Below are 24,192 nucleotides of genomic sequence, written 5' to 3'. Positions count from 1 at the left end.
ACGCCACCTGAATTCATCAGATGAGGATTTATGGTGCTAAGACGGATTATTTACTCACTGTACAAATATTTGAGTTAGTGCATTAGCAAGGGGGGAGGAAACATAAATATGGGATCAGTAAACATCATGGATTTCAAAAATCCACAAACTGTTCTGCAGATGTAGGATGACGTAGTAAATCATTAAAAAGATGAAAAAACTGGCTTATTCAGTGGAAAACACCTGCTTGACATGTAAATGTTGAAAACAGACTTTTTATTGAACCCTGCTGAGAATAACAGCTGTCAGTCTGAGTCCCACATGAAGATTTCAGCCTATTTCAACAACCTTACACTATTAATAATGACACAAAACATCTTAAAATGTGGTGGTTTAACATCATGTAGAAATCTCTGAACATAGCAGGAAATGCAGCATAAAAAAGCAGCAACAGCTCGAAAATGATTGTCAGAAAAGTGAGCGCTGTTAAATCTGCCATGCTCTGAGGGTTTCATGGTTCCAATTTGAATGTTGTGTTTCAGTTTACTGGTTTTTAACGCCATACCCTGTGTTATGTGTGTGTTAATCTTACCTTGTTTCAGTTTTTATTTTATCGTTAAGTACAAGGCTTTCTGGATTAACTGCTTTTGAAGCGTTCATGATTTTTGTGCAGTGTTTACTGACAGCAGGGAAAAGGAGACGGAGGCCAGAGAAAACCTGCAGCAAAGACCTGCAGGTCTGGAGCTGAACCTTCTCTACCATGTCACATCCGTCTGGTTTTTCTTTTAGACAGAAAGTGAGACTCACGTCTGAGACTTGGATCGAGGTCGCTTGTAAGTCGCTCAGACGTCAGCCTGGTCCCAATCCTCACACCTCCACTCTGACGTCCTTCATAACTTCGTTCCTGCTGAGAGGTTTGAGCTCGTGTGATGTTTTGAATTAAAAGCTGAAAATATGGCAGCGCTCACCAGGCAAGCTGCGTCTGACATAAAAAAATCAGTTTTCAAATGTGACGCATTCAAATAATTTTTGCTTCACTCTGCTGTGCACATGTGAATCAAATTCTGCTCTGTATTCAGCAAGTCATAGCAAACCAAATTGAAACAGCTAAATTTCCCCTGCAATGACTTTGGAAAGCAGAAATACCAATATTGTAGATTTAAAATCCATTACTTGGTGTAGATGTGCTGTCATTTCAGTAAAACAGCGACCGGTCTCCTCATTTTGGATGCTGCAGTTGCAACACGGAGGCGCTGGTCGGTGATGTAACCCGTAACGTCAATTCTACGATTTTTCCAAGCTTGTACTTCACAGAGGGGAGTAGAGTCACTATTGGGACGGGTCAAAGACTCAGCTGGGACTGAAGAGTTTGGAACAAAGGTTCTGTGAATGACCTTTAACCCTATGGGTCAAAGAAACCTGTTCACGTTATCTGCAGCTTTATAATTGATCAGATATACTTCTCCCACTCTGCACTGGGGAGATAATTCAAGAACAGACAAGAAATAACGTCATCTTCATTAGACTTGGGTGTGAGGTGATGCTTTAGCCTAAAGTTTTAATTCAAACACAGGAATTACCACGTATCGATGCTCCAAGTTTAACCTCATCGCTGCAACATTTCAGGCAGACAGATGGCATCCATGTGATGATGCATCATTTCAGTCATTAGAATTGAAACTTGTAGTCAAAGACCAGGAAAATCTCTTCCTTTATCTTCTTGTTGTCTCTTTTCCAGGAGGAAATGTGGCTGCTCTCCCCTCTCATCTTACAGAACCACAAATGTGAGTTAAAACTATTATTCCAGCCTCTGGGAGCTGAAATGTAATTAACACCTCCAGGGGAAACGGGATAAAATAGAAACTTGAAACTTCTTTTGGGAATTCTGGACACGGGTCAGCAGGGTTTCAACCACCATTATGAGTCTCTTGTTGCTGGAATTTAATAAAAAAAAGGGGCAGAAGATACACTAAGTTAAATTTCATAGTCATTTCTGTTCTTAATTGGGTATGTGTTCTTGTTGGGTATGTGGTTATAGATTTAGCCAGTTCAAAGTCTGACTATCCTTCAGAATTACGAGCTGCTTTCCGTTGTTCTCCTGTCGGCATCAGGCGTCTTATATTTCCAGTGAGGCTCTGCGTCACAGCTTGTCACAGCGATTCACGTGCAAAAAGCAAAGAGCTGAAGAATTAAAGAGGAAGGGCGACCGCTACTAATGAGAAAATTTTCCTTTGAAGACGCGTCTGTGCTTGCTTGTGTGTAAAAGGAGAAGAATTATAGCTTATTGTGCACAATGTGGAACAACCAAATGAAACAGAGATCAGAAAAAAAAAATCTATTTCTGTAAAATCCTGTTCCTGCATCACGTTAAAATCGGCGCCAGATGATGGATTACCTATTACATCCCAGACATAACTCCTGTGTGTCTGTGTCTTTATTATCTCCTGTGTGGCTGCACAGCATGAACACAAACACACATGTGTCATCCCCTTTATTATATTGTGATGAATCACCTTTGTAATGACTGTAATAAAGCATCAAAACAAGTCTTATTTCTATTAGTTTGCTTCTGTTGCTTAAAGGCAAATTAAAGTCAGAGATGGTGGTTATCAGGAGGAGGAGAAATTTCCTCTTCGTCATGAACTCCAACATGATCAGACCAAACAGAAACTCACCGCTACGCCCTTCAGGGATGGTAACAACCTTTAACAGAAGCCAATATTTCATCACAGCAGGATAATTTACATCTATGATTTGAACAAATCAATTCCATTATAAAGAAAGAAAACGTTAAGATATAGGCATTTTTAAAATCAAAAGGTAGCTTCATAAAAACAAATATCTTGTTTTAAGAAAAGTTTCCATCCACTTGAATCCGCACAAATACTGAGCCTCGTTTTAACACTTAAAGACTTTGCATCAAAGGGATGTTTGAGTATTGCAGTTAATGTCCATCTCACCCAGGCCAAAACAATCCCACTTCCAAAGACCCAAGCTTACAGTAAACCAACTGCGTTTCCTGTGATAAATTATATAAAAACCAAAAACGTTCTAATCTACAATTAGTTATTGGATGTTAGAAAGATGCATCATAAACATTTCTTAATGCAGGATTTTTTTCTCCCAGTGAATAAATGTACTTAAATAAAATGTTGATTTTTCAGTGTGAAATCAAGCCACTGCCATGAGGCATGAATTCATTTCCAGATTTCTTCATTCGTTTACCAGGGTGGCAATTAACTTGGCAGTTGCTGTAAATGTATGAGCAAGATGTTACTAAGCATTTAATTTCTGTGTAGTTTCTTGGATTTACTTTCCTATAACAATATTTTCAAGCTATTTTGACCATAGGAAAGGACATCTTTAAGGGATAATTTGTGTAAAAATGGCAAACAAACTAAATCATGCTGAAATGCTAAATATATTTTGAGGCTTTAGCCGTGCAAAATACACAAGCAACAAGAAAAATGCTCTGCAGAAATGAGGCAAACACATGAATATGGATTTTAGCAGCGGATTAAGCATTATGTGGAAAAAGCTGGAAGAGAAATCCTTAATTCAAAAACCGCACAGAGATAAGCATCCGGAAGACAGATTATACAGGCTAAAGAAACAAACAAAAGAAAACAGAGATGGGTGGGATTAGTCACACCGGGGTCAGACGCTGAACAAAACATCAGAGCTAGACGAACTCGCAGCACGACACAACTAATTTACCCTGTTTTCCTCCCTAAACCTGGTCTCTGAAGCTTGCCAATTAATTTTCATGTTGTTTTATGACAATCTTGTTATCCCAGAAAACAGCAAACTACTGTGTAAGATAACGTTAGATCTTTAGATCAGTGTCAGAGCGGCGCCATCGCTCTTTGTAGCTCAGCTCACTGAAGAGATGCAGCAGAGATTCACCAGAGATGGTGGATCTTTGCTTCATGTCGCATTTAATCAGGCGGGGCGAAGTAGAACCAACAAAAAGTTTATTTTAGGGAAACTCTGTGACTTAAAAACTCTGTTGTTGTTGTTGTTGTGATTAATATGACTACAAAAAACATCACCAGACAAATTTATTGATAAAAATCCAATAAGACCTGAAAGGATTAAAAACAAAAACTCATCCTTTTTTAAAGATATTTAATCAAGATTAAATAGCGAAACAAAATCATGTGATGCTAAAACCAAAGTTAAGCTAAAAGAGAAGTCATGATAAACTAGCATAGCTTCAATTTGACCAAATTCTGTTTTTGTATTTTATGCTGAAATGTGATTTATGATAAACTTGTTAGAATTACTTCAGTTTTAGCAACATGCTAACATATTGCATAACTTCCATTTCAGTCATTTTGTGGCTTTTTGCTGTACTGTTGTGGTTTTTACATTTTATTGACCCTTCTTGGCCACCATCCAGCATGTAAAAATAATTACCTCCTTCAGTTTTATGGGTTCTAAGTGAAAAATATGCTTGTTTTATATTTTGTTTCTTTTATATCTTTTTTTCAACCCTAAATCTTTGTGATCCAAGAAACTGAAAGAAGCAGATTGTTCTTAATCAGGTTTCTTCTGGATTAAAGAAAAAGCTTGAAGAAACTGCCCTACAATGTTATTCTAAGTTTTACTCCAAATCTTTCTTCAGTGAAAACAATTGTTGCCAACATTCAGACTTTATGTTAGGTGCAGATGTGGATCTGGTGGATCTGCACATCTGCATCATTTGCCCTTTTACATTCCTGCAAACCAGGCATGCAAACAGTCTCAGCTCTTTGGAACCACTAAGTCACATAAAATGTGGCCAGTTTGGAGTATTTAAGGGAAATGCCACACTTTTGGTGAGATGCACACATGCAAACGAATTCATATAAACAGGTCTGATGCATGGTGAAATATTTCATTCAAGTCATTCCAGTGAAAGTAATGTTTGTCTAAATTTTGTCCAGGAAACTGAGGTTTACCTCTTCAGCTTAGTGTAGGAGTATTTGGGTGGTTTTCTTTGTTTTTGGCTTGTTTCCATTTTCCCTCAGCTCTGGGTTCAGCTAAGGGGGAAAAATGCAGCTTCCTCCTAAATTACAGCCTGTTTCTCGCCATGCTGGATTTTTTTTTCCTTTCAGAAACTCAGAGATTGCAGATATCTGTTGTTTGCTGGAACACCAGTAATTATTTACAGCTCTGTCTACAACAGAGGCGCTCGGTGCTTTCACTCATTCCTTTATACTGTTCTAGGAGAATGCTTTACCACAAATTTACAAGTTAAATTATTGCTGGTTAGACATCAAAAAATAAATCACTTGTTTGGCTTTGAAAGCTTTTTTGTTTTATATTTTGAAACCTCATCTGCAACTTTGCAATATAACAGAGGCGCTCGGTACTCCAATAAAAAAATAACCAAACTGTTCAGGGTTTCTGTGATTTCAGACTCTCTACTTCGTCTCCTCATTACTGAATCATTGCATCATTTTATGCATTTTAGTTCTTGTTCTAACATTTGTGCAGCTGCAGGTAAATAAGACGAGGATTGGGTTGCTGTTTGGGAACAAGAAGGGACAGATGATGCATGAAAACAGATATTTTCTCCGTTTTTGCCACTGATGTATTTATTTTAGCTATGCTATCAGTTAGGATGTGTACTGATATTTTCTCCCATATTGTTGTGTATTGGGAGACGATGCTCAAGTTGCTCTGGGAAACTTAAAGCGGAAAGTCACACTAATTTGATGGGATGACGGTGTTTCTGATCTAAAAACAGAAATCAAAGCCTTGGTTGCATCAGCAACATGAGATGCAGCATTTTGTTCCCCTTTTATGTTTCTCATCCTGCCATTTGTATCTATTCTTCCATTTAAACTCTTTTTTCCACCCACATTCATGTTTCTGCTCTTGATCTCTCCCATCTCTTCTTCTTCTTCTTCTGCTCTGTTATTTTATGCAGCCCTTCCTTATTTTCTTGCCCTCTCTCCTTTGTCTTCATTTATTTTTCACCTCTTGGTTCTTTCTGCTCTCCTCCCTGGGTGAAGTGGCTGCTGTTTGTTTGAAGTCAGGGCTTATTGAGCTCAGGTCTGGGGAGAGTACCCCAACATCAATACTACTACACAAAGACAGAGAATATACACAGTAAGACAAACACCACCTCATCCATTTTCTCTCATCTTCTTTCTTCAACGCTGTTTCACCCAGCAGAAACCAGGAGAGCACACTCATACGTTCACAAGCATCTCTGTCATCAATTTAAGGCTGAGTATAGATCGCTCCCTGAAGCAGCAGCTTGTTTGGTTTCTACATTATTTTCTGGTTCACCTCATACATGCACACACACACACACACACACACACACACACACACACACATCCGAATATCTGAGCACAAACCTTCAGCCTGAGTATCTGCATTTTGATTACGGAGGAACTTCTTTCACATCAGGTTGTCGGGTTCTGATCTGTAAAATGTTCACACGGTCCTTTTCAGACAGAATCAATCATTCTGATCATTAAAAACCTCATTAATATTGTCCTTTAGTTCTAAGTGAAATCTGTCTGTTCTCTTTTGCAGCTTTTAGTTTAGAGTTTTAATCACAGATCAGGAGATGAGGGACAGCAAAGGAAATATATAAATCATTCTGATTTTTAATTAATTATTGCTCTGATTAAACCAATCATTATGATTATTAAAAAGTCATAAAGACTGTAATACCTGACATTATCTTCTGGAAAAGAGCAAACACACCCAGGCATCCTTTACAATAACTTCATCTCTAAAAGCAGAGTCAGATTCACAGCAGTGGAATAAATCACTGGACAAAACGTTGATGAAAATGTGCAGATCAAGATTAAGACCTTTACATCTAAATGTAAAAGACTTTTTTTTCTGTTAGAAGCTGATAAACTGCATGAATGGAAAAAATATATCCAATACTGACGTTTTATATTAACTCTGCAGCTTTTTAACGGCACCTACAAAATAAAATCAGACTTGAATATAGAAGTTGCTCATCATTGGAAGAGAAAATTTGTAAATATGTAATAATAAAACTTCATCATGTTTTTAATGGCAGCATTTGAACTTTAGCATTTTTAGCTTTTCATCTATAATAAACCAAACATTGACTAAAAGTGACATAATCACCTACTTTTCTAAACTAGTAAAGAACAAACAACATAATCTTATGACTTAAAGTTGTGTGAGTTGGGAAGTGGAAACCAAATGGCTCACAAGCTAAGCAGAAATGTATTTTTTCTTTATGAAAACTAAAGTTCTGCTGATATATTACTGGACCTACAGACATAAATATCACATCTTTGAAGGATTTCTTCTCTAAAAATGGGAGGTTTCTGCACCTCAACCATCAGTTTCAGCTTTCCTGAAACATCCTTAACGTTTTAATCACTTTTTTAGCAACTTGTCGATGCAGGTGGATATTTTTTATTTTTTTAAACAGCCTGCTAGTTGCCTCTAAATGTGCCATCCTATGCTATAGCTTTAACCAGACACAAATGTGGCTACAATCATCAAATCCACCAATTATTGGTACAGAATGATTAGAAATACCAGACAGAGCAAACAAATCTTCATTCAAACTTTAGTTTCTTTTCTTAAGATCCATGACATTACCATAAAAACCTAAAGCAGCCAATCAGGTTCAGTAACAAGATAAAGAACAGAAATGAGATTTCAGGAACTAGATTCTTGCTTCAGGTTTTGTGCACTCTGCAGTCGACCTTTGGCCTGGTTGTGTAGGCGGCAGAGTCGAGATGAGGTGGAGAGTCCCAACAGGGATCAACACAGGATCAAATTGCATATTCATGGTCCAGGAAAGTGCCAGACAGTAAAGCATCCACAGCAGCTCATAAGAGAAGCAGAGCAGGCGACATTCACAGAAATCTGTTTACAGGTTTTTCTGTATTTTCATTTTTTTATTTACAGCATTTTTTTCTGCATCCATGCAAGATTTTAAATCTCTGTTCAATCAAGTTCAGAACTGAGAGGAAAAACAACCAAGGCTGATTTTCTGTGTGTGTGTGTGTGTGTGTGTGTGTGTGTATGTATCCAGGTGTGTGTCTGCATGCATATTTATGAGATGACAGATGGGATGTAATTTAAAAGTTACCTTGTACAGTCGAATGTTTTACCCTTCGCACATGTATATAAAAAGCCTATGCAGAAAAAACTGCTAAGGATTATTAAAAACTACTTGAATATATATTCTATTAAACCCTATACATGTATACAATAATGGTTGATTGATCTTATGAAATTTGTAAAGATATTACTTTAAACACCACTGTTAACAGTCAATGTTGTGCTTTAAACTTTAATTCAACATGTTTCCTGATAGATGTTGCATATTTTTGGACCAATCACATCCTTTTCTGCATGCTGCACATTTCTTCTTCAGCTCCATTCAGTCAATAGCAGGGAGGAATAAGCAGCAGCTCCTATTAATCAGCAGTTTGCACATGTGCAGGGTTGATCTTCTGGGTTTTTTGTCCCAGTGGAGTGTATGCACTGTGTGAGCGAAAACATACAACAAAACATCCTGTCATATTTTTTCTCTGTGTGATTATTTCTCTTGTAAACACAGCCAAAACTCACAGCACATCCATTGTCTTTATTTTCTGAGTGAGGATTTGTGTCAGGAAACGCTGTGGGTATAAAATAAGCCTCTTAAAAATGTTTATTTTAAATTAAACGGAACATGTGTTGCTCCCAAAACTTTCAATTTTTATCTGCTTATGTTCAAAGATGCTGACACGCTATGCACTCAACATAAAACAGATGATTAAATTTTGGCCTACAAGAATCGTAAAAGGTATACAGAGCTGGCAACATTTACTGCCACCCTGTGTAAGGATTACTAAAGAGCCTGAGAGTAAATTGATATTTTACTGCAGCAGCAGCATAGTCTGAATGTTTGTTTTTAATAAAGCCACTAGGATTATTAGCAAACCTTTTTTAGAAAACCTGACAGCACTAAATCTTCTCCTTTAATATTCCACACGGTTGGAACGATTTTACAAAATGCTCCAGCAGGATTTTGTTTCTGTTGAACCATTTCTGTGGATTTGGCCACCAGGCTTCATCCCAACGACGACTGATTGTCAAGTTCTCCATATTTCTACTTTTCATGTCTAAAACTTTAAAGACTGTAAAATGCCACTGGCCTTGGAAGAGAAAACCAAACTATTTGTCGGCATAATTTTTTAAAAATTAGGGTTTTCTGTTGTTTGAGCAATAAAAATCCACACCAAACATCTCGACTAAAGCTTCATTCAAAATTGTCTGAAAGAAGGTTTGGGGGTAATATTGGTTCAGCCAATCAGCTCCTCTTCCTCCTCAATTTCCTCCATCTTCACTTAAAGCTTTGACCTGCAAGTTGTAAATCTTTTCTTTCGGAGAAAGCCGACAGAAATCCAAAACTGCTGTTAAAGACAAACACAAACATTCGTTCTTCCCTGTTAGCCTTGTGTCAGTAAATCTTATCGGTTTGCAGGATTTGATTTCCACGTTTCAGCCGAGGTTGCGTTTACCAAACCAAAACCGATGTACACGTCTATAAATGTAGGAGGTTTTCTTTCTGTTCTGCCTGATAAAACTTCCCACATCTATAATTCAGGAGACATTTCTGCCCCGCCATGTCTCTCTAATCCACAAACATCCAGGCTGCAGTCTTCAGAAATGCTTATCGAATCATAGCTGTTCGAAATTCCTCACCTGCCTCTGGAAAATCTCCCTTCACTGTGTGGAAATGCTCAGAGTGGGTTTGTGTGAGATGAAGAGGGAGGTCAGCAAACACTGCAGAGCAGCTTGCAAGCAGGGCAATAATTCACCCTCAGCGAAAGGCATTAATAACAAACTTCACAGAAGAGGCTAAATACATTGTGTATTTGTGGGGTTTTTTCTCTTCGCTTTTTCCTCTCACCCTTTTCTTTCACACAGAAACACAAATCCACTCCCTCTCTGCCTCACCTTTAATCTTCATCAAGGCTTTTGCAAAGAAATATGATGATAAATGACACCCAAATTTAAAAAAAAACAATAGTCTTTGAGTTGAAGAGACAAGAATGAAGCTCATTAAAGGTTTTGACTGCAGGTGTGTGAAGGTTTCTGTAGGTGTGTGTAGCCGCGTTTATCTCTGTGTGGACAAATGGAAAAAGAAATGATTCCAGAGGAGAGTAGAGGAATTGCTGGACATATCAGTCCTCCCTGAATCCTCCTGGTTATATTGCTTTCTTCACACTCTTGGCGAAGAGATTAACGGCTAATGGAGCGGATATATCTGCTATTAGCCCCAGCAAGCACAACAATAACAACTATGACAACACTGACAGCTTGGAACGTGCTCTGCTTCAGATGACGGCTACAACAACGGCGCTGCAAACATCAGAAATGTATCTGCTTCTTTTTCTTCTCAGCCTCGTGTCGGACTGGAAATAAAACCCTGAAGAGGGATTAGCATCAGTCACAAAGCAAAAAAAAAAAAAAAAACTTTGGAGACTAACAACTCCAATCCTTCAGCTAGACTGTAATGTCAAATGGAATATTGTTTCTGCAATTTGGATTATTAATATGAGACTTTATAGGAAATCACATCAGAAAAGCCTCATTAAGATTTGAAATGCAAGCATAAATACCCAAATGACTGTCTTTATTTCTACACATCTGCATTGGGGCATGATTAAGTTAATTGTTGCATTTATCAGAATAATCTTCAGCAGAGTGTTTGGTGAAAGCCTGGAGCTTTCAGTTCATCTTCACTAAAACAGTGTAAGAGGAAGTCAGGCGATTTTAATGGCCGGCTGATAAATCGGATCCTTTGCCAAATATCTGAAATTGGTCTTGATAGAATAGAGTTTGCTTATTTATTTTACAGGCAAATATTTGGGCAGCAACCTGCTCTGATAAAACACATGAAGCACGACCTCCTGTTGATCAACCAGCAGAGAGACGAGGAGGAGTCAGCAACCCAGCCCGTCATTTCTTCAGAGAAAATTATTTTTCATTTTTCATGTCTGCTTGTGTGGATCTCATAAAATGTCTGGTAAATTTAGAGAAATAAACATGTAACAGCTCAGGTGTCACATTGATGCCTTCATTTAGCCACATGTGGAGTAAGTAGGAACACTTTCTGACTGATATCAGATAAAGTTAAATTAAGACTTTGGTGTTTCTAACAGGAGAGACAGAATGTTGAGAGAGTTTGAGCTGTATTCCTGTGGCTGATCATTATTTTAATGTTTCAGCCCATAATGGACAGAGTAGGGACAGAAAGTCAACACACTGTGTAGTAACATGCATAAGTTAGCACACAGAGTGTGGAGCAGTAGCAGAGCAGAAAACTCCTCACACACACTGCTGGTGTGTACGGATGTTTTACAGGCGCTCTCATGTCTGTTTCTCTGCACACATTATCTGTTAACTTAATGCTACGAAATGCAATTACACTTGAATGGAGCCGTTTCTGACTGTGGGCGTCAGAGTAGTTTGAATAAGTGGGCAGGATATGATCTGACATTTTAAAACAGTGTTTGTGCTCAGAGTTTTCCATGTTGGTCAGATGTGTGTGGATCCCGATCGATGTCATTTCCTCTGACAGTCTGCATGAGACTGCTCATTATTTTAAATTTTCTTGATTTCTTTCTGGACATATAGTCAAATTTTTATATTCATATCCTCTCACTGAAAGAGAAAAATATTCATTCAGCATATCTAGCTGTTTTTTTTTGACCGTGACATGATACCTGAAATGTGTCCTTCACCAGAAAAAAGAATAAAGAAAGAAAATTGAGCCAATGCTTCAATAAACTGATGTCAACTCCACACCGCATCATTCTAGCCAAAAAATGATGAATTTTAAATATTTATACTGCCAATCTGCACTGAAATGGACCAACATCTCACCTAAACACATCTGATGCAACAAAACGGCGATTTGAACCAGAATGAACCTGAATCAAAGCTTTTCAGATGGTTCAAGGTCTTTGATCAGAGGACGTGATATACAGAAAGGAGATTTCATGTCACATTAGTCTCCTCCTTAATCCCAATCCTAAAGTTGTGAATGCAGACTTTAGTAATATTAATCAGAAAGCTGCAGGGGCAAAACCATTAACCTCCTTCACATGTTTTCTTTGTTCATTTAAAAGGTGGGAGGCTATTAGAAAGCAGGTCAATGTGAAGATTAGAAGATGATGTGATTATGACAGAATCATTTTGTTGATCCTGAAAATGATCTTCACATTGAACTGAATCAACATCTGAGTGGAAGAAGAAGAGCAAACGTGCTGCAGGATATTTATAGAAATGAACAAACGCTGAATAAAACACTGTGTGACGTGAAAACCTGGGGAGCGTGTCATCATTTCTCTGAAAACACACTTTGCAAACGGATGTTGACTTTTTAAGATAAGAATGTTCTGGAAAATAAGAACATAGTCACAACGACAGTCCTTCAAGGTCCATCAACACAATCAGAACTTTGATTCTTCAAACTGAGGGAGTCAGAAATACCAAACTATCCATCCATCCATTTTCTTTACACCCTTGTCCCTTAGTGGAATATGAAAAAATTAAGACATTACAAATATACTTTTCATTTTGAGTCGGTTAAGCTGCACGTGAATGACCAGCTGACCTTTGACTGACATTAATCAAAGCTTTGCAGGTGTTAGAATAACTGGAAACAAACCAAGTCATAAACAACATCCTGCAGTGATGAGAGAAAAAGCGGTCGCTCTGTGGAAGATCATCTTAATTTGTGCAAACTGCTCACAAAGACATGCATGGTCACCCCACTGCTTAGTGATTTCTGACATACTTTAAACAATAACCTGCCAGAAAATGCTGTGATTGCATTGATGAAAGCTTGGCTTGAAGCAGCAGAAGCTGGCTGTGACCGGCGCTGAATGGAGAAATGACACGTGGAGCACAAATGACTGGCGACAGAGAAAACAGCTTGTTCTCTGTCTGCTCTGAACCAGTTCATTTGCTCCCTGTCGACTCGCTGTTGTTCCTCGAGTTGGAGGTGATTCTGCTTCTTAGCTCTTTATCTCTTCTTAGCTCTTCTCCTCCCACTCATATATTTCTAAATGATATCATTTTCCCTTCATACTTTTCAGGAATTAAACATTAAAAATGTGGTTTTATCCCTTTGTGTCACTTCTCTCATTCTCTCTTACAATCCTATTCTGTCCAGTTTGCTTTTTACTGAACTCTCTCTCTCTCTCTGCCTTTCTGCACAAGTTCTTCACATTTTTGCTCCAAATGTCTCTGTTATCCTTCATTCCCACTCTCTTTATCCTCCTTTTCCACTCCACTCTATATAAAGTAGATTGATAGCTCAATCCTTCATACATCAAGGTGAGAATTACAATTTTCACACCAGCACACACAAATGTCAGCAGACAATTACTGAGCTATTCACGCAGTCTTTGCACACACACACACACACACACACTGTACTTTGCTCTATCAGACCATTTTGACATTTTACAAAGCATCCCAGATTCAGCTGAAAATGACGTTTAAAGTGGAACATCAGAGGAGACAGGAACATAAAGCTGACCAGTTATCAGGAACCTTTCTTCAACCCGCCAAGATTTCAACAAAAGCAGACGCATACTAAATGCCACGCTGTTATTTAAAACCAGACACGTACATCATATAAGATTTTTTTTTTAGTAATGATTCATACGTTATAATTTCTGCAAGATTTGAGACCTGCTTGGTTTAATGTAGGGCTGACATGATTATTTGGATTAATTGTGATTAATTATTATCGAGGTTATCACCAACCAATTTAGTAATCAATTGTTAACTGCAGTATACAAACTAAGTCAAAACTGTACAAAAATATATACATTCTGCATTTAAGAAAAAAAACAAAAAAAAACTTTGCCTGTAAATATGTTCCACCCAGAACGTCACCTGGTTCAAATTCTGTAAAAAAAATCTATTAGGCACTTTTTGCTATTCAATTAATAATTAGTTAATCCAAAAGATAAGCACTAGATCAGCTCTACACTGTACTGATAAGCCAAGCATAAAGGGCTTTTTGATGTTAAAAGTATTTTTAGCTGCAGATGCATCCATTGCTACAAACGATCAAGCATCGCTAAGGAATGATGTTGATGTATTTTAAGCAGTAAAAAGCTTATTTTTTTTATTTAGCTTTAGGATGTTTTAATTAAAAAAAAAACAATAACTAAGCCATCCCATCTCCCAAACAGCAGATGTATACCGATGCAACTTTTTCAATAAAACTATGTTTTGAAATTAAAATAATAATTTTGTTGATAGAGTTGACATTTTGGAAAAGAAAATAAATAACAGAATAATAGACAAAATATTATACATTTTTGGTTGCACTTATGCTACTTACACTTTTGCATAAAGCACCTTGAATCCCCATGTGCATTAGCAGCGCTATGCTAGTAAATCTACTTTGCTTTATAAAAGACAAAGTTATTTGTTGGCAAGAAGTTGAAAAGTTTGGGAACTACCAGTTACTGTCAAGTTTTAAGACTAAAATTTTCTAGCAATCACTTTGTTGCTAAAACATAAGTCAGATCAAATTAAGTTTCTGCAGCAGTGTTTTATAAATTCCTCCCTGGACACAAAGTTTAAGGTTGATTTTCTCCAAAGTTATCTGTTACGGGTCGACAGATTCCTTGTTTAGCCCTTCAGTTCTGGAGCTTTTTGTTGCTGATTAATTTATAGATCAAAATCAAATAGCATAAGATTTAAAAAATATCCTTTATAAAGTTCGGGTGGATGGTGAATCATTCTTTTTAAAAGCAGCCACTATTCAGTAATACCAAAACAAATACTATACAAATAACATTTGATATTAAAATTAATTTGTACATGTTGATTTAGAGACACAGCATAGCTACGACTGAAGCTAGAATTATTACGTTTTTCAGTCTGTGTTTATCTGAGGATGTTGGAAACAAAAGCAAACACTGTAGACTCGGATGACTCTGCAGTCAAACATATTGGATTGTGCCGCATCCTCAAAGTTTAAAAAAAAATCCCATTTATGTTGATTCTTGCATTTTTTTTTTTTTTTAGTTTTTTTTTTTTTTAAGAATTGGCTGAATCATTTATAAAGAATGAAGGAATGAGCCAGGCTGAAAATGCAAAACATCCTTTTCTTAGGTTTTTGTAGGAAGCATACTCGCTGCTGCAGGAATGGCACAGTGATTGCAAATTGGCTGTCTGTGTAATATACAGACAGACTGCTCATTTAGCTGAAACCTGCAGGAGCAAAACAAGAAATCAATGCTGTTCTAAAACACCTCACTTACTTATCTGTAATTTTCTTAATGTGCTCTTTTATAGCAGCCCAACGTTTAAGTGTCCGTAGTGAGGAAGCATGGAGCCTTTGGGTTTAGCCAGAATATCAGCTTTACATAACATAAAGCTCAGATCATGGAATTATGATGGACTTTACTGGTATTTAATGCTAACCTTTGCATATTACACTGGGATGTAGAGAGGAAGCAGAGCAAACAGAACTGCAGCCTGTTCCGTTGATTCTGATGAAATATGACTCATGAGAAAACCAAACTAACTCCAGGTGGCGTCCAGTAGGTCCATGTTACTTAACCACAGCAAATTACACAAGCCAAAGGCGTTTCTGCTGATGAAGCAGGTTTGTAAGGATTTTTAACCCTGCAGTAATGAGGGAGATGATGCAATATTTTATATTTGAGGCAAACATGCTTCCAGACTTCCTGGACATTTTTATGTCAAACTTTCAAACTTTTCCAAACACAAAACAACACAAGTACAAATACGAAAGTTATTATTTGAACAGTGATCAGCCTTTTGATATTTCACCTGCCATCAATCAAAATCACCCGTATTTTATATATTTGGTCTCTTAATTGGACTTCAACAATCTTCAACGCTAACTTTATTTTTATATATTGCAGAGATGCTGAAGCTCATAGTGGCTGATGTGGAGATTGTAATGAAGGAAAAAAAAAGAGTCTGTAAAATATTCAGCAGCATCTTGATCACATGTCTTCCTAATATCATGTTTAACTGATGGACAGGCAGGTTTAACCTTTAAACAGTGGGAAAGAAAAATTATCTGGAAATATAGTTGGGTTTTTTCTATTTAATGAAACCAGAATCAAACTTTTTCCAGACTGCGTGGCTTTATCATAATGAACTATGTGGAAAAAACAACTTTGTTAAAGTGAGAAATCTCAAAAGATGAATGTAAAAGAGGAACATCCAGGAAACTTGAGTAACTACCTCATATTTGCATTGCATACACTATTTGTTTTTTCTCCCAGCTGTAATGTTTGGGTTCAGTAGAAGAGCCAAACTGCCGGGTGATTCATCCTGAGAAGCTTTCAAACAGCAGCAGGTTGTCTGCCTTGTGATGAGACTTTCCCACAGATAAGGCCCTCAGTGGCAGAGGCCAGTTTAGTTAGCCAACCTGTGAGCCCCGCTGCACTACGAGCTTCATATAAAACATTATTACCATTATTCCCACCCTGGGAGCCGGTTATGGCTCCTCTGAAAACTCATTTCCCTCTCCTCTTGTCCATGTGAATACCTCCTGATAGGGAGAGGGAAGGAGAAAGGAACAATAACCGCATTTCATATGGGGAAATGAATAATTTCAACTGCGAATGCGCCTCCAGTTTGTGTATGTGTGTAATTGTGTCATTTACTGTAGTGTAAGGGGGCATTGTGTTTGCGTCTTGTCTTATTGTGGAGCGGCTGGGCGTTGTGATACACAAGGCGAGCACAATGATTGGAGCATCGATCATGTTTTTCTTGAGGAACGACAGACAGAAACCTGTCAGAGGCGGACAACATCCGGTTTGCAGAGAGAATTTCAATGAGATCCAACGTCTCAAAGTTCAACAGCCGTGATGGTTTCTGGCTTAAAAGTGAAGAAACAAACATGGAAAATAAGCTGGAAAGTGTTTTACAGAAGATAATATATAAGGAATAAAACAACTAAGCATGGAAAAGATGCACAGGACTAGACGAGTGTGTTGAAAATAAAACATGATAGGAACAAAAAACTTGACTGAACTTCCTGGATTTGGACATTTTTGTGAATCTATCAGTTACATTCTCAGAGACAGAAATAAAATAAAGTTAATTTCTGAACTGCTAATGTAAAAAGTCAAACATTTACACTGTCAATAAATCTGTTTTAAAATAGTAAAACCCTGTTTTGGAGTGATTCCTCACACACACAGTGTGACGTCACCTCTGCTCCTATAATTACTGACTTATCATAGTAGGAAAGGTAGAAATAATTAATTATGTTTTGTTAGTTGTAAAATTACAGGACAAACGTAAACAAAACAGAGTTTAACAGAAGTTAAATAAGTGTAGGCAGAAGGGTTCACTTATTCTAAACTCTCTAACATCCATCTTAACATAAACAGCAGCAGACTTTTTTTTTTACCAATACAAAACAAAGAATGAAATAACTGGTGCATATCACGTCTCACAGAAACCGAAAACTTCAGTTTGGTATTTGTTTACTACTTTTTCTTTGCAATTTTTTACATTTTTATTATAAAGCTTTAATTTTTATCACAGATATTCAGAACAATTCTTCAAAGTTTATACTTGTTTATGGTTTAGTGTTGGTTTTATATGCATTACCATTTTTGGCACTATTAGGCAGAAGGATAGAGATTTATGCTGTTGAATATCTTTGGTTTTATATGAATTGCAAATTGTTTTGAACATTTTACTTCTGTTTGCTTGGGACAATTTTTGATTAGTCAGGAAAAACTGAGTAAACAGCAACATCCCTAACAAGTAAGGCGAAGAAGAAGTCACGATGGGTGAGAAACAAATAAATAACACACACACACACACACACACTCCTCCTTTGGGATTTATTTAAGGCTCACACACAAACACAGGATCTAATGTTTATTCAGAGCCACAAACGAGGAACAGACCTGCTGATTGTTCCTGACCTGCTATGTATTTATGCTCCTCTGCACCGCTCCAGCTGATAGTTACCCAACACTAACACCGCCTGCATTTACATATACGCTAATAATGTGATTAACATGTGATTAAGCCAATAAGAGCCTGTGTAAACAACTTCTGATTACATGCAAAACATGGAAATGAATTTAGCAGGAACAGAATTAGGAATTTCAATCCTAAAAGAAAAACCATTTACACAAAAGTTAAAATTAAAACTCTATTGATTCTGAAATTTTATGTTTTATTAAAGCTAAAACTGAATTTATATATGTTCAACTGTCCAAAAGATTTCTAGATGAGCTCAAAGGTCCAGAACCACAACTATTGAGAAAATCCAGGTCAAGACATTTGCGACTTTATGTCAATAAAATTATTTGTTTGTGACTCTGAGCTGATCTCAGTTCTGACAGTAAAGTGTAACAAACTCTAATTATTTAAGAAAAAGCTCAAATCTGACCAACAATTACATTTTATGATAAGTCTGTTTTTATACAGAAAATTGAACAAAAAAATTTACTTAAACTCCAGCCATATGTGAAATATCAAAACAGCTGTAGGTAAAAGTTACAGCTGGTCAAAAATTGGCAATGGAACAGCTGCAGCAGATGAAAATCAAAGTTCTGGAATGGCCTAGCCAAAGTCCAGAACTTTATCTGACAGGAAGTCATTCCAGAGATGAGAGCTGCCTTTATTGAAGATATGCTAATTCTAGATACAATAGTCCTTTTACTTTAATTCCCCTAAAAACAGCTGAGTTGCATTAAAACTATTGAGCACCAACAAAACGGTCAAAATTCTGGTCCAAAGTATCTCCAGCTCCAGTTCCAACATGCATTCAGATAATAAGCCTTCACACACTGGATGAATCCCAATTAGCTCCTCTTACTCCTGTAACAGAGGCAGACTGTGTGCACAGTAATGATCGCAGGAGGCCACCTTTACCTGCTGACAAATCCGACAGCTTCGCACTGGCTGTGAAATTCTGTGGGATTAAGTTGGCAAGTCTGAATCTGGCACAAGTAGCAGAGAGGAGTTAAAGCACGTGTGTCATGACTTGAAAAGATCCATTCATTTGCACATACACACGCATACACGCACACACACACACTCCTGCAGAAAGCGCAGAGATTCACTCATTAGCTCAGAGTTTGCAGAACAAGTCCACACAAGTTCTTTTCCTCCCTGTTTTCTGTTCTTGATGGGCCACAGTGGTTGCATTTGTTTCTATCTCCAGCTAAAGCAGTTTAATTACTCTTTAAATTTCATACTGAGACTTTTAGCAGAGGAATGTATTCAGGTCAACTTACAGCAACAGGAAATTCAGCCTCAACAGCTGAAAAATAAACCATCTGAAAACACGTTCCGTTCACACAAACCTTAAAATGAAGACAAAACTGCTCTGAAGATGTTTTTTTTTAAAACAGGATCAAACTGAGGTTTTCATTCTGAAAACTCTCAGAATCTGAATATTAGCAAAACGTGATATGAGATGATATTGGTGCAAGTTGTGATGCACTAAGTCATTTTGTAAAACGCCGCACACATATCACATTAAGTTGATTCTTATTTATGAAAAGGAATTTGAATAATTTAAACAGAAAAGACAATCAGTATTTCTCCAAGTTTAGCTCAGCAGAGAGTCGTCCATCTGTTTTAAAAATGATTCAAGAAATCAGAATTACTGACAAGTACAACTAACCAAGCTGTTTTTAACAAATCCATGACTTAAACTGAAAATGTAAATTCATTGGAAAACAAAACTAGTATGTCCAGGAGATGAAACGCGTGTGGTTTTGGAAAAATCAAGTTCAGTGTTATTCTCTTGTCTGCTTTTTGCTGCTGGAAGTCAGTGAAGTGTAAGACAAGCAGAGACACGAAGTACATCAGGCTGAGGCGTCAGAGCCGCACAAGACACAAATCACACAAAGGCAGGTTGTGGAGCTGTTTAAAAAGCGATAAAAAAATAACTTTAAACACTAAAACATGTGTTTATTTAAGCAGTAAATTGTATATTTAAACCCAGAGTCTATTTTTTAAAAATTCCACCCAATAAAGATCCTGTTCTGTAACTTGGCAAGAAGGATTTCTCAACGGTACAAGTAAACGCTGGAATTTTATTCAATTCTAAAATATCAAGAAAATATTAAAGCATCGTAATGTGAAAGGGCACATTGGTACAAATATTTATATATTTAGAGTAAATAATTCAGTGGTGATTAGATAAACCAGCTGGACTTTTATTTCCTTGTATTTGTATACTGAGACTAACAATCAGCACCATAACGGAGCCAAGCTCAGATGGATTTAATAATCCCTTTCCACTGCAGGACTGTGTGGAAAAAAAAGTTGGCTTCACAGTTTAAAGCTGCAGCTTAGCTCTTTACAACGCGAGATATCAAAACAGATTTCCGCCTCAAACAGCTCTGGCTTTATAGCTTCCACTTCACTGCATCAGATCATCACAGAAACATAAACACACAGTGCAGGTGTTCTCACACAAAATGTGCCCAGACCTCTATGAAAACATCCAGTTTGCATTTACAGCTCAGTTATAAAAGCTGAGCTCAGGTGCAGCGACAAACATCTGAGGAACATGATATTTAAATTTTAGCAGAATGATGAAGAGAGAATGCTAAAAACACGCAGCTCTGCAGCGTTTCTGTTTTAGAAATTCACACTTTACCAAAAGACAAAGACGGCTGAAACCCAGCAAACGAAGGAGCTCGATACGCAGCATCCCTTCCACAAAAACATCAATAAAACAGCTTTCTATCTGAAAACCTTTCATCTCAGAGTTGCAGACAGTCATTAAATTCAAGCCAAACAGAACCGCTAACTGCCTGGTTCTGATGGACACCTGATAGTTAAGATACTTTACTTCTTCAGACAAACAGAAACAAAGCTTCAGTTTCAAAGACAGTAATCTTTAAATTTATACTTTCATCTAATGGCACTAGAAATTCACACATAATGATGTTGCATTATGTTGCACACTGCTCCAAATCTTCCTCAAGATTCCTAAAAAAACACTCCTGATAACTTAAATGTAGGACACCAGTTGAATTCTACAGATTAAGGAGTAAAGTAGATCCTGCAGAAACAATGACAGATAACTGGACGGACTTTAACCTTTTATAATAAACTTTAACAACAGAAATAACTCCTGTGTCAGATAATGAAATGGGTCAGTATGAGCTGAAGAGTCTGAAATTGGAAATAAAGTGGTTTGCAAATCAGCAAAGACAAAAACTGTTTGTGTATTTCTGCTGGAAAATGATTTTTTCCCAAGGGATAATAAAGTCTTATCTATCTCCATCTAGCTAAAAAAAATATATCTTAGAATGTAAAGCTGCTTAAAAAGTAATAAAAAGTTTAAACAGCCTGACAGTGGGATCTGTCTGAAAGAAAGTGGCACTTTGAAAGATGTTTGGTTACATCTTCAGTTTTATGTCACCAAGTACTTTAACCAACACACATTAGAGAATTCATTAACTTTACTGAAAGTCCAAAGCAATTTGCAGTTAAATGAAGTCGCTAGAAAAATAAAGCATAAAGTAACCAGGAAGTTTAACTTCTCCTCAACATATGAAGTCTATAATCCTATATTTCAAGTTTTCTTCTAATGAAAGTAAATCTCTACTAAATCAGTTCTTTAATCTCTTTTTTTTTTTACGTTGTTACGAAGTGTAAATGTCATGAAGCGAATAAAAACAAACACCTGGAGAAACTTATCAGTGTTTCATTACCTTCCAGTATCAGTTTCAGTCTGTTAACCACAAAGTGACATGTGTGTGGGTGTTTCCTTCACCTGGTTGTTCCCCGTCTCTCCGCCTCCGGCTGCTGCTCCAGCTCCCGCACCGAGCTCCGGTAACTTCCTCCGACTCAGCACCAGCAGGTAAACCAGCGCTCCCAGCCACACCAGCACCGCCACGGCCACCGCCAGCCTCCGACAGAGACGCTTCATTTTCCGGTCAGGAGGAGCCGACGGCGCCCGCAGCCCGGCTGCTGTCAGAATCCCATGTTAGGAACCGGGATTTAAACAAAATACTAATAAAAGAAGCGGATAAAAGCAGAGGGAGCTCCTCCAGCTGAGCCGACACGAGCCCGTCCGGTCCCGCTGGCTGTTAAACACCGTGCGCGCGCGCGCTCCTTGACGCGCTCTCAACTCTCACCGGAGCTCGAGCGCTTCTGGAACACCGCCGTGTGTCCACGTGCGGTGAGGTCGGCGCGCGAGTATGGAGTGAGAGGCTGAGCGCGTTTCTCTGAGGTAGTCCTGGACCCTCCTGCAGGTTTGAGTGGGATGGAGGAGCTCCACCTGCCGACACCCACTCAGCTGCTCCGGTGCTGGGCGACATGTGAATGTCTGCGGCTGCAGGAGAACCAGGTGTGCCGCTCCGTGTGGGACCGCAGAGCGGAACATTTTCTCACGTTGCAACACAATTTAATTGTATTTTATAGGAATTATGAACGATAAACCAACAAAAAGGATAAATGTGAAATCTGGTTTGGACATTGTTTTACTATTCAGCACTCTAAAGCAGGGCCTTGAGCATAATTTGATTTGAGGCCCCCTGTTAAAGCTGCAGTATGTAATTAGTATGGATATATACTAAAATTGTCACGATGTTTAAGTCTAGACAGATAACCTGTGAAAAACATCAAGCTCCTCTGCCTTCTCCCAGTGATTTCAGTGCTAATTAGCAGAGCCAGGAGGAGGGTCTTAGCACGGTCAATCACTCATGTGTTTGTGCTGCTCACACTCGTCCCCTTGCTCTCTGCTGTGCTACAACTGGTTCACCACAGCAGGCTGTCATGAATGCTCTGGCTAGTTGCATGGCCACCGATGACGGGCGATAAACCGTTTTTCTTCAACGGTAAGTTGTTTCTCCACCATTAGCACATTTAGCAGTGCATACACAAGCATGATTGACAGCACTTAAGACCCTCCTCCTGGCTCTAATTAGTGGTTTTTCAGAGGCAATAGCAGCTCAAGCAGGAGGTAGAGAAGCAAATCATTTCAGCAAAAAGACAAAAACCCAAGCTTTAGGACATATTTATATGCATTAATCTATATTTTATGGAAGCATCACCATCAGTTTATCTTTTTCAGATGAGGCACAAATGCAGCGCATGTGTAGTGACCAGTCAGCAGTGATGTGTTTCTGAAGTTTAAAATAGATTTCACTGCTGAGTCACAGGTCAGAATATAACAGCACAACATGGCTGACATGAGGTCAAAGTGATACTGAACTTTGATCACAGAAATCTACCCAGCTCCTACTGAGAAATAAAGAAAAAACGTTTCCAGCTGCAACTAAACAGCTGGAAAGACAGGAAAAAGAAAGAGAAGAAGACAGAAAACAAAAACACAAATGGAAAACCTGAGATAGACGTGGTTAAAAGTGGTAGAACGAGGCAGAGAGAGCAGGAAGGCTTTCTGGATTTGTAGCTGCAGTCCCATTAATGTAGAGTTGGAAAAGAGAAAGTCAGTGATCCCACGTTTTATTTCAATAAATTATCAGACATCCCACTGAGGACATAGCTCTGTCTTAGAGTTCATGAATAAAACATGTGGAGCAAAGTATAAAAAATGATCCCATTTATGTCAGGAAAGAGCTCAGAAAGATAAACGCTTCAACTAGCTTGGTGCGCCATCTAGTGGTGAGGTAACGCAACTACAGAGCAAAACCACATTTTCCAGTGAAGCTTGGAAAAAATACTGTTTTGCTCAAACAATACGTTATATTGTCTGCAAAAACTGAAAATGCGCATGAAAACCTTAGAAAAACATGAATGTTTCTGCAGCTTCATGTTACCTTCAAATTGATCATTAAAATCTGTATTTCTGATATTCCCACAGCAATTGTAGCGTTTTATACATGAGTCGACTGTTAAAATTGCTTTTGCAGGTACTGTTGTGTTTATGAAGACCTTGAAGAAACAATGAAGCAGCTATCTCACATATTTGTACTTTCCAGGGAATTAACCTTTGAGCAAAAGTATCCCAGTGTGGTGGCACACTGTGCCCTGCAGGTGCTGAGTGGGCATTAATCTCACAGCAGAACAGATCAAATTCATCAATCCTGTCTCCTTTTTCAAATTGTTCCTGTCCTTTATTAAGACCCAAAATCTTTTTTTATTTTTATAAAAAGTTAGCCCACTCTTGAAAGACAGTTATCTAAGAAATGTATTGCATAGATAAATGCAGATTTAGAATGTCTTGCATTGCATACGAGTCTCTGTGAGCAG

The 24,192-nt window shown here is 37.9% G+C and overlaps 1 protein-coding gene across 2 annotated transcripts in view; it reads right to left on the bottom strand.

Annotated features, from left to right (window-relative positions):
• galnt14 (UDP-N-acetyl-alpha-D-galactosamine:polypeptide N-acetylgalactosaminyltransferase 14 (GalNAc-T14)) overlaps positions 1 to 22,393 on the bottom strand; it is a 146,371-nt gene extending 123,978 nt beyond the window's left edge. The window contains exon 1 of one of the 2 annotated variants that reach the window (XM_015034007.1): positions 21,752 to 22,393. In XM_015034007.1, the coding sequence (XP_014889493.1) occupies positions 21,752 to 21,907 (156 nt within the window). In that variant the 5' untranslated portion in view covers positions 21,908 to 22,393. The remainder of the gene's footprint in view (positions 1 to 21,751) is intronic. The other variant, XM_015034006.1, reaches the window with a different exon arrangement.
• Between the last annotated feature and the right edge of the window lie 1,799 nt (positions 22,394 to 24,192).

The sequence above is a fragment of the Poecilia latipinna genome, unplaced genomic scaffold (genome assembly GCF_001443285.1).
Source record: "Poecilia latipinna isolate Pla-1442-1.1 unplaced genomic scaffold, P_latipinna-1.0 Scaffold284, whole genome shotgun sequence".
Taxonomy (NCBI): Eukaryota; Metazoa; Chordata; class Actinopteri; order Cyprinodontiformes; family Poeciliidae; genus Poecilia; species Poecilia latipinna.
Note: the sequence above shows the minus strand (reverse complement) of the source record. Positions and strands in the feature narration are given on the sequence as shown.